Source organism: Poecilia formosa, unplaced genomic scaffold (genome assembly GCF_000485575.1).
Source record: "Poecilia formosa unplaced genomic scaffold, Poecilia_formosa-5.1.2 Scaffold337, whole genome shotgun sequence".
NCBI classification, from domain to species: domain Eukaryota; kingdom Metazoa; phylum Chordata; class Actinopteri; order Cyprinodontiformes; family Poeciliidae; genus Poecilia; species Poecilia formosa.
In genome coordinates, this window is record NW_006800276.1 from 223,410 (window position 1) to 235,404 (window position 11,995).

At 40.2% G+C, this 11,995-nt stretch overlaps 1 protein-coding gene across 2 annotated transcripts in view; it reads right to left on the bottom strand.

The window, feature by feature from the left end:
- Positions 1-8,750: 8,750 nt before the first annotated feature.
- The window catches only part of LOC103153001 (P2Y purinoceptor 14-like), a 7,965-nt gene continuing 4,720 nt past the window's right edge, over positions 8,751-11,995 (bottom strand). For both annotated transcript variants that reach the window (XM_016661625.1, XM_016661624.1), the window contains exon 4: positions 8,751-9,931. In XM_016661625.1, the coding sequence (XP_016517111.1) occupies positions 9,247-9,931 (685 nt within the window). In that variant the 3' untranslated portion in view covers positions 8,751-9,246. The remainder of the gene's footprint in view (positions 9,932-11,995) is intronic.

The following is an 11,995-nucleotide window of genomic DNA, read 5'->3' on the forward strand; positions in this document are numbered from 1 at the left end:
GCGCATTTTGTTGGTGGAAAAACAGGAACTATTTTGAGTTTCTGTCGCCAAGTCCCATTATTATAAGCAGTTTTGTGCTTTTTTTTTTTAAGTCATTTGCAAATTTAATGAGTTGCAAGTTGCGCCATTTTGGGTTTTTTTGCACTGTTGTAACCATTAAACAATCTGCCCTTCAGTTCAGCCATATAAGTGGACACACATTGTTGATGCTACCATTATAAAATAACTTTTAATTAAGTATTGGCAAAGCTTAATGTAATTTTCACAGGTGGCGCAGGGTTGTTGTTAGGAAGCAACTAAAAAAGTTACTTTTAATCCAACTTAGTCACTTTCCAAATCAGGTAGTCAGTAATCTAACCAAGGAGTAATCGGTAATCCGATTAAAGTTACCTTTTCAAAGTAACTATGCCATCACTGATGACGGCAGATAAACAGTTTTCCTGTAACAATAAGTTGTTTCTCCACCATTAGCTCATTTGGCAGGGAGTGTATGAGGTTGATTGACAGCACTAAAACCCTCCTCCTGGTTCTGATTGGTTGATTTTGGTCAGAACGGCGCATTGCCTTAGCTAGCAATAGTAGTTCAGGGAGGAGGTGGAGGAGATTGATTTTTTCCACAGATTATCTGTCTCACAGCAAACTGTCACAACATGGTGACAACTTTAACAAACAGGGAGAAAACTTTTTTTAATTAAAGTTATATTCTGCAGCTTGAATAAAATGCAACTACACAGCATTTTTTGAGTCTGGATGGTTTTATGTATTTTGCATGTTGTCTGTGACTGTTGCAAGTGGGAAGACACATTTCAATTAGATTAAACTAATAAGAAAATTCAGCAACCTGCTTGCTGTATTGTACGCAGACTGTTGCGTGTAAAATTCACTATCAGTAAATATTGTGCTAGTATCAGTATTGGACCAAAGGAAGCAAGGCAGTTGCAAGCCTTTAAATTGTGACAATTTATATGGGTCAGACTTACTAAAACTGTAACAGTCGTTGTGCAGGGGGTCCCCAATTTAATTTTTTGTCATGGGGCCCAAGATTCCTGGCGGCGCCCCTGTCACTGTACCACCAGGTCCCCTTTATAATGTACACATCTTATCATTATATAGTCATGTGAAAAAGCTTGGGCACCCCTATTAATCCTAATTAATTTTATTTCTATAGATTTATGTGTTTGCAAAACCATTTCAGTTTATTTACAGTAATGCAGTAATATTTCAGTATTGCAATGATGTTTATTGGATTAACAAAAAATGTGCAATATGCATTAAAACAAAATTTGACGGGTGCAAAAATATGGGCACCTCAGCAGAAAAGTCACATTAATATTTAGCAGATCCTCCTTTTGCAGAAATAACAGCCTCTAGACACGTCCTACAGCGTTTAATGAGTTCCTGGATGAAGGCATTTCTGACCATTCCTCTTTACAAAACATTTCCACTTCAGTTGGGTCTGATGGTCGCCGAGCATGGACAGCCCGCTTCAGATCATCCCACAGATGTTCAAATGATATTCAGGTCTGGGGACTGGGATGGCCATTGCAGAACATTGTGCTTGTTCCTCTGCATGAATGACAGATTTGGAGCGGAGTTTTGGATCATTGTCTTGATGCAATGTCCATCCCTGGTGTAACTTCAACTTCGTAACAGATTCTTGAACATTAATCTCAAGAATCTGCTGTTATTGAGTGGAATCCATGCGACCCTCAACTTTAACGAGATTCCCTGTGCCTGCATTGGCCACGCAGCCCAAAGCATGATGGGACCTCCACCAAATTTTACAGTGGGAAGCAAGTGTTTTTCTTGGAACGCTGTGTTTTTTTGCTGCCACCATAGCGCCTTTTTTGTGACCAAACAAATAAATTTTTGTTTAATCAGTCCACAGGACCTTATTCCAAAATGGAACCGGCTTGTCTAAATGTGCTTTTGCAGACTTCAGGCAGCTCTGTTTGTGGCGTGTTTGCAGAAAAGGCTTCTGCTGCATCACTCTCCCATACAGGGACACCATCTGCAGGAGGAGGATGCAGCAGGTCTTTGGAGGTGGTCTGTGAGTTTTCCTCGACTGTTCTCACCGTTCTTCTTTTCCTCTCTGAAATTGTTCTTGGCCTGCCACTTCTGGGCTTAACAAGACCTGGACTGTGGTCTTCCTTTTCCTTACTATGTTCCTCACAGTGGAAACTGACAGTTTAAATCTCTGAGACAACTTTTTGTATCCTCCCCCTAAACAACTATGTTGAACAATCTTTGTTTTCAGATCATTTGAGTTGTTCTGAGTTTCCCATGATGCCTCTCTTCAGAGGAGATTCAAATAGGAGATCAACTTGCAATTGCCCAACTTAAGTACCTTTTTTATGATTGGATACACCTGGCTATGAAGTTCAAAGCTTGATCAAGTTACCAAACCAATTTTGTGTTTCAGTAAAGTAGTGATAAGCAGTTAAAGGTATTCAAATCAATAAAATGATATGGGCACCCAAATTTTTGCATCAAACTTTGTTTGAATGCATATTGCACATTTTCTGTTGGTCCAATAAACCTCATTTCAATACTGAAATATTACTGTGCCAATCAGTTATTGGATATATCAACTGAAAAAGCTGTGTCAAACACCCAAATATTTAGAAATAAAAACACTTACGATTAATAGGGTGCCCAAACCTTTTCATATGACTGTATGTTCTTGCATGTCTGATGAACTAAGCATAAATGGAACAGCTTAATCCTTTATTTTGCAGTGGGGAAATTCATGTATAACAGTTACAAGTTGAATGTAAATGTAAGCATACAGATTTTCAATTAATAAGCCTGTTCAAAAAATATCCAGTAATACAGCTATGGTTTATATTTGTCAGGATTCATGTTTGATAAAACAACCTGGACCGATGGTTCCCTCACTGACTGGACCTCTCCCATGGTGGCTTTGGTATTATTGATGGTCTTCATGTGATCTTCACTGTCTCCCTCCTCCAAAATGGAGGTGTTTCTGTTGCTTTCTCTGCAGAATATTTGTTTGAGGTTAAACTGAGCCCTGAACTCCTTACAAAGAAAGACATAAATAAGCGGATCCAGACAGATGTTAGAAACTGATATTAAGATGGCCACTTCCTTCAGGTACAACAACGCTACGGAAACTTCTCCTTGAAGTATGACGTATGGAATTCGAACAATGTGATAAGGAACAAAGCAAAAGCAGAACACAATGACCAACACCAACATGTTTCTGCGAGATTTCACAAGCTTCTTGGAGTTGGAGGAGGCTAGCTGCCTCTGCTGTACCTGCAGCACCCTGCGGGAGGCGCTGTAGTAGAAGAAAACCAGAGAGAAGAGTCCTGACAGGAAGATGATGGCAGCAAAAGCATGACTCATTCTGTACAGTGGTTTTACAGGTTCACTGATCAGATAATCACAGGTACAATTTTTAGAAGGACGAGGTTTGCGGTTAATCAGCACCATGATGGTGTAAGGTGTTGAGGTGGTCAAGAGAACAACCCAGGTGGTCATCGAGATGATGTGGCTGGCTTTGGCAGTCATCAGGAAGTGAGTTTTCGAGGAATAAAATATCTTCATGTACCTGTGGAGAAGGACAAGGATTCAGGAACCATTCGTTTGATTTGTTGGACCTGGTAGCATCCTGAATTTCTGCAGAATGAAATGCATTAAGACTTGAAAAGTGAATGCAATTCTTTATAATGTCATGGCAGATGATATGCTGAGGGTGTTTCTGGCTCTGCTGGATGTTTCTTGCAATTTAAAAGGATATTGTTGCCACATGCTTTCTCAGGAGAAGGATGAAGCTAGTGGTAGACAGATTGAAGCTTTTTTTTGCAGGAGTAACAATGGCTGGTATTTAAGGTGCTGTACCTGTTGGCTGCAATGTAGCCCATGAACAGGATGCTGGCATACATGTTCAAGAACAAGAGTGGGGCTCCCAAGCTACAGAAGAGTATGTAAAAGGTTAACGAGCTGTTGGTATAGTGAATGATGCACAGCGGGATGTTCATGCACAGCAGAAAGTCAGCAGCTGTCAGATGTTTCAGGTAGATCATCCAGCTCTTGGACGCGTGTCTTTGAGTTAGACGGCAGTGAAACCACAAGGTGAAGCTGTTGAGGCTCAAGCCCACCTGCAGAGGAAATCCTCTTGTGAGTAGCTGATGAAACTAAAACTTTGAGTGGTTTCTCTTTAAATTGTATCAGAACAACCTGAAAACAAGATCCTCACCAGAAACAGCAGACTGTAGACCAGTATTAGGAAAGGTTGGTGTGGTTTTTCCAATAAGCCATTGGTCTTATTCTTGTCTTGGCCTGTGGATTCATTGATGAATGAAGTCACACCATTCATGGCTCTGCAGGTTTATCATGAGGAGTAAAGCACAACTCAGTCAGACAAACATGGATGTATCAAAGCATCTGTGTACAGTCATTTTCTAGGCTAGTCATGATGAGGCGATTACAACACGGGACTCTGATCTAAACCGGGCTGTTAAATCCGACTGTAGACTGCTTCCATTGGTATTTAATGTTACAGACTATTTTTATGTTTCATATTTTCACTCTGTAAATGTATTCAGTAAAAGGGCAGTATTATGTGTTTTTCAGGCACATGGTACCATTTTATAGTATAATCAAGTAACTGTGTCACCTGGAGTTGTTATAAAAATGCTACATGTATCAGAAATTTGACTTTGTAATGTAACGCCTTGAAATTGGGCCGGCATCTGTAAAATCTCCTGCTCTTTCTGAAACTCCACATCTCATTTCTATTCCTCTTCAGTGTGACAGACATTTGAAAAGTTAGTGATATGCTTTTGTTGAAATGTGATCACTTGAAAAGCTGATTTTGTTTGAAGATCCAGAGACCAAAGATCCAAGGATACACCACAAAATGGAGGCTGCACACTCATTTGCCCTCCCCATTGACAGTCTGTACTCCCAGTTGTAGATACCCCAGAGGGGCAACCATCCCTAGCACTCATGAGGAGGTCTCCTTCCTCCCAATGTGGAGACAACCAGACTGGGAATGGGGACCAGATGGCCTGGTCCCCATTCCCAGATGGTGAGCAGAGAAAGGGGAAGAGGAAAGACCCAAAATCTCCCTCTGCCAGAGTTACCATGGATCTCGACTGCAGTTAGTCCATCCTCTCTGCCTGTTGATGGCCTGAAAAGATCTCTGTGGTATGCTCATAGATGGCAGATTGTTCTGGAACTCAATCCTGCTTTAAACTTCCATGCAACTTTCTCCCACATGCGTTCCACATCTGTGACCTGTTTTCGAGTGGATTAGGTTTGTGCTGGTTTTGTGCAAAATGCACATGATGTGCATTAAGGTGTGGTTGTGCTCTTGTGAGTTAGAGGGTAACACTATCACTGCATCTAATAATATCCTACAGGCGCCCCTGGATATTGGCAAGAAAGATCTCTTGTGGTCTGCAAGCCTCTGGCATTCTTGTCTCATGGAGAGGATGGTCAGGGTTATTCATAATTTATTCATTATTAATTATTTTCATGATTTTATGAAGAATCCTTTTTTGCATCATCATCCCCAGTATAGAACCAGCCTTCTTCATCAGGCTGCTGAGCCTCTTTAGGTCCCTGGCTCTGATGCTGCTGCTCCAAAATATGATGGATGAAGGGATGATGCTCTCAACAACAAACTGATTGAAGATCTGCAGCATCTTGCTGCAAACCTTGAAGGATCTTAGCTTCCTCAAGAAGTACAGTTTCCTCTGTCTTTTCTTATAAAGGCTTCATTGTTGTGTCTCCAGTCCAGTCTGCTTGACAGCAGACTCAGACTATCCTCAAATCCTCAAATAGTTGAGGATATTTATATTCCTCAACTACCTCCACATCATCTCCCATGATGGAAACAGGGTTTGATCTAATTGTTTCTCCTGACATCAAGAATAATCTCCTTTGTTTTGTTTACATTCAAAATGAGTTGATTGTTCCCACACCATGACTCAAAGCTGTCCACCTTAGTCTGTCTTAGGATGTACCCACCTTTATTATTTAACATAAGTTGATTAAAAGAGAGGTCAGCTGTTTTAGTGCATTAGGCATGTGTGGCCTGTATTTGTGTGGTTTAGGTTTAGGCACTTGATGATGTTGTGCTCTTCCGTTTCTGGTGCAGTGATAGTTTTGTGCTTCTGATAATATCATGCAGGTGTCCCTGGGCTGGGGCTCCAACTATGTAAAATAAACTATTTTAATTTTGTTTGCTCATTATGCTTATCAACAGAAAAAGTTTCAAACAGAAACTTTTTTTTAGATTTTTAACTTTAAAATGGGTCAGTTTCACCCCTGACAAGACTGAGTCTTTATTGAAAAACGAATCCCAAAGCTGGAAAACCTGCAGTAGGATGGATTTAACGATCCTGTTCTGTTCGTCTCTGAGGTACGGCAGTAATGTTCCTGGGTCAGTTTGACCCGGGGACCGTTTAGTCATCCAATAGTGTCAGAAACCAAAAATATCTGATTATTAACTCCAATATTAACAATTTCAATCAATATTTGTGCAATGATGTTTTTTTCTCACAAATAAAGGATCTTTATATCTTTATAATTAAACTTGAGACACATGTACTGTCCAAATTGACCCGCTAATTAAACTCAAGACAAATGAGTCATGCAGAGAGTATTTATGTTTCCCCTCCACTTCCTCTGAGTGTCACTCAGTGTGGGTGGAGTTTGTCCACAGGAACAGAAAAGGTTCCCGTCAAAAGTTGTATGAACACCTGCTTTCTGGCAGTTCCTAGTGAAGTAAAGAGAATAGTGAGAAAGCGGGCTTGTGTGTGTGTGTGTGTGGGGGGGGTGTGTGTGTGGGTGTGTGTGTGCGCGTGTGTGTGTGTGTGTGTTGTGAAATATGTCTCATAGTTGCAAGGAAACAAATAGAATTGGACTTTTTTTAAATCTGTTTTACCCTTCAGCTTGACTGCTGGGTCAAATTGACCCGAACAGGGTCCATGTAATATGTAGAGCTAGTGTGGGGCTGCAAGTGTGTAAAATGAACCATTTTCAGTTTATACATGGAGTGCACCTATTAAGACGAATAGAAAAAGTTTCATGCAGAAAAAATAATTAAAAAATAATTTTTTTAACTTTTAAAGGGGTCAGTTTGACCCGCAACATAACAGGAGGCTTTAGGTACTTACAGCTACTTTTGTTCTCCCTCTTCCACAGTTTCAGAGCTTTTTCTGTTGGTGTGAAGAATCCTTAGAGTTTAAGATATCAGTCTGGAGAAACTACCAGAATGAGACAATTCTCTGGTTTTCACACCGATTTAATGCTGTCTACTGTGAATCATCACAGCTTCCTCAGAAAACTCAAGCGGAAACACTCTCATAATCTGATTGGGGCTTACTGATGCTGCCGTCATCATTTCTATCCTGTTCTTTCTTAAAAAAACAACCATCTTATCTGTGTTTTATGGCAGAAATGCCACAATACGACATACTTAAAAAAGGAAAGAGAATCAAATTTATTTACAAGCTTCCTGATTGCTTTTTAAGGCCTTTTTACATTTTAAATTATCAGCTGCTTTTCTAGGACCAGATTACCAATCCCTAATCCGTTCAATGATTGCAGCTCTTTGACTTTGTCTCTGCAGAAGGACATAACACCAAAGTGGATGCACTTTGAGGCAGCATTTTGCCTCATTTATTATCAGGATTAATAGGATTTTCACAACAAGACATAATGACAAAATACCCTAGAGCTGTCCACCCTGGTCCTCCAGGCGCACTGCACTGCGTTTCTACATGTTTCCTGCTTTAATTTAGACGACTGCAGTTCAGTAAACAGTTGCTAATTATCCATCAGTTAAACTCAGGTGTGCTGAAGCTGGAAAACACTGCACTATGATCAGTTAACAGGCTGGTGGTCATTGACTGTTAGTCGATGCTAAATGTTGTCTGAAGGTATTTTACAAAATCTGCATTCTGAATTGATTCCAGTTATTAAACAACGCATTAATCTCAGTCTAAATAAATTTTATAAAACATTTAGCATCTAAGGATCAGGCTGGGATTCGAACCCATGACATTGTTGTTGCTAGGTAACACTTCCAACTGCAGCCACCATGTTACATATGAAGATAAAGACAGTATGAAACTGTTGCTGAGTGCCAACATTAACCTAACGGTCAGTCTTGTGCCTTTAATCGTTTTAAGTATGGATCCAGATTATGACAGGTTGAGTGAAGGACTGGGTAACAGAAAACCGTCGAAACTAATGGAGTAGAAATGCAGCAAACACATGTGGTGTGAGAGCTGCAGGCTGCAAGATGGTTGCAACATGTTTCACCATCGAGAGATCAGATGTTTCTTTCTGTGGTCTCTGTCCGTAAAGGCCTTCTCTAGAAAAAGACAGGGTGTTGTAACTTTTGTGGTTGGTAGCATATGTCTGTTCTCACAGTGCAGTGAAAATATAAAATACCACCAATCGTCTAATTGTTATTGCAAATATATCAGTTCCATACAAGTAACTTTTCAGTATTATTGACTTAAAACAAGCTCCTGTCTTGCTGAAAAGTTACTTGTAAGTTAGTTTTGCCTCATTTCAAGCATACTAAGATATTTACACTAGAAATTAGACCACAAGTACTTGGTAGTATTTTATGTTTTTGCAGTGTGGAGTGGCATTAATAAACTCTCAGGCATGCGAGAGTAAATGATTCCTAATTTGAATGTTTGCCCTGAATTTCATCACATTTCCACACAGTTGTTTTCACAATCACAACACTGTCTTCTTTGCAGAAGTGAGTAGCTTTATTTCCATACATTCAAATGCAAACAGAGTTTAACTTGTTTCAAATGAAAAGATGAAAAACATTTTTACCATATTTGGTTTCACTCAACCAGGACATTCACCTGCAGCATTTTTTCTTTACAAGCTCAAACATTTGCTATAAAAGGAAAAGTTTTCTAATCAATCAACTTTCCTGTCAATAACTGAACTAATTTTTAGTTGTTTCTGGGAACTGCTTGGCGGGTGGATGTGGAGTCCACCTGGTTCTGGCACCTCTAAACAGATATCCCAGCAAAGGACTGGCCCTTTGCACGGGGGTAGCTTGGTCTCTTTATATTGAAGCATTCAAACTAGACACCATGGGGAAAGAAGAGTCTCCATACCATGACACCTGAGCTTTCATACTTCACAGCTTTCTGTGTCTTGAACTAGGTTTTGGGTGACGACCTGTCTTTGGTTTCCAGAACCAGAATAATCCCAATTGCATCCATCCATTTCTCTTTATCCCAGTTCATGGAAATCTGTGTTTTCACTACTGGATTTGTTGGGTTCCCATTTCCCCGCTTCACCTTTAGCCTCTGAGACCGAGATGCTTGAGTTGTCTTTTGTAGTGGAGAACATGCCCTGCAGGTTCAACTGGGCCCTGAACTCCTTACAAAGAAAGACGTAAATCAGAGGATCCAGACAGACATTAAAAACTGATATTAGGACAGTCACCTCCTTCAGGTAATAGAGCACGTCATAACACTGTCCTCGAAGTATGATGTACGGAAGTCGAACCAGATGATAGGGAAGAAAGCAGGTGCAGAACACACTGACTAACACCAACATGTTCCTGCGAGACTTCACAAGTTTCTTGGAGTTGAAGGAGCCCAGTTGCTTCCGCTGGATCTGCAAAACCCTGCGGGAGGCGCTGCAGTAGCAGAAGAGCAGAGAGGAGAGCACTGACAGGAAGATGATGGCAACACCAGCATGAAAAAGCTTGTAGAATACTTTGACTGATTCACTCTGCAAAACATCACAAGTCCTGGCACCAGAAACAGAAGCTTTGTCGGTGTTCAGCGTCAGGATAATGTATACAGGCGTTGGAACCAGGAAGAAAACCCAGGTGGCTCCTGAGAGGAAGCGGGCAGCTTGAGCCGTCATCAGGAAGGAAGTCCTCAGATGATGAAAGATCTTCATGTACCTGGAGAATTAATACAATATCAGGGATATTTAAGTTATACAATTTTGACAATTTATAAAGGTGAACATCTAATTTTAGCAAATGTCTCTGACTATTGACATTTATACAATGTGTCTTGATCGTAAGACACTTTATTTATAAAGTTAAACAGGAAGGTTTAACTTCCTGTCAAACCTCCTGGGTTTGACAGGAAGCTAGGGGCCAGAACCTTTAGTCTGACATTTGTAACACAACATCTAAGTGTTTCAAGACACTGAGACGCTGATGCCTACACCAAGTTCACACAGGAAGATCCAAGGAGAAACGACAACGCAGCCCGTTAATATGATGTGTAGCCAATCAGGAAGCGAGGTGATGGAAACACTGAGGCGAAGCTACAATACATAAGCTAAAAATGCTGTCATGATCCGCCATCACTTATTCCTCATCCACCATGTTTGTTTACTCTGTACCCACGTTTGTGAGATTTTCCCTCTGACATCTTGGTGAAATCAGTTCAGTTTAACTTCCTGCCATGTGGCTCAATACCTCGCATACTGGAGATTTTATATTGTACCGAGTCCGTCTGGTTTTGAAAATCAGCTGACAATTTTGAAGTCTTATCCAACGGTCATTTCTTTATGGTATCTGTCGAGAAAAGTCGAGCTCAGCACACTTCCCCATGCTGGAGATTTTAGTTTAATAATAACAATAAATAAAGTTATATATAAAACTGATTACACAGGTCACATCAAGACCCAACAGTAGAGTCAGACGGTAATAAAATTAATCTGGTTGTGTGTGTTGTTATTGTGTCCTGCTGTTATTGTGTCCTGCAAACTTTGCTTTAATTCTACTTTTTTATATTTAATCATAAAAAATCATAATCAGGCAGAAAGAGAGTCATGGAACAGGAAGAGCAGGTTTCCTGAAGAAAGAGGAAGTTTCCAGCCTGCAGTGATTAAAAATAGTTCAGACTGCTCATTTTGAGCATTAAAGGTTTAAAGAATAAAATCTAAACATTTTGAGTAATTGGATAAAACCCAGAGTAAAATACTTAAATTAATAATAATAACTTATAATTAAGCCAATAATTAATATTGGTTTAACCAGTGGTTGATGTTGGTTTGATTATAAGAATATTTACACTTACTCTTATACTTATGGAAGTACTTAAAAGAGAAAGAAGTAACTGTAACATGGTGTCAAATAATTAGAATAATGAATTATTCTTGGTTTCTTTTCAGAAATGTCTGTAATAACTCACATTATGATTATAAGAGTACCTAATAAGTAATGGTTATTATAATATAAGTGAATGCTAAATCAGAGAAACTAAAAGGTTATAAATGTGATTTTGACATTGAACTTGAAATGGTGTAAAATGTGTAACTGTAATCAAAGGTCACTGATGTGTTGGAGGTAGATGGTAGGTGAAAAGTCAGGGGGAAAGAGGAACTGATAGGAGGACCAAGGACCAAGGCCTTATTGCTAAACTTTAACTTTCCTAAGAAAATGTTAGACACAAGAGGACTGTTGAACAACTTGGGACATTAGAACAGACATCAGGTCATCATGTCTCCAAGACGGTGATGGATATGAGATCATCGGTCCAAGCAGTCAGCCAATGAAACAGGCACAGCAACAAAGCTAGCCAATGCAAATGCACCAAAAGGGTGGATAAACCCTATATAAGGTGAGTGCAAAAGAGGAGTCTTTGGTTGATCCTTCAGGCAGCTTCGAGCCAAGATCGAGATGGACAAAGAACTCTACAGCGGAAGAAGAGCCGGAGCCACAGAACCGAAGACTGTTCTGCACATGGGGACCAACCCGTTAGCCCCGCAACATGTGGCTTCAAATTGCACTTCTCTCATCAGCTGGGTTCGAGACCCCAAAGACAAAGCCAAAGACAAATACCAAGGCAAAGATGAAGATAAAGACAAAGACAAAGAACAAAGGCAAAGAGGAAGAACTGGTGTGTTCCTTCCATGAGACCAGCCCTTCTACATCTCGAGAGCCCATAAAGATGGTGAGACGAGGAGAAAGGAGCTACAGAGCTGCAAGACAACAAGCTAAGGACCGCAA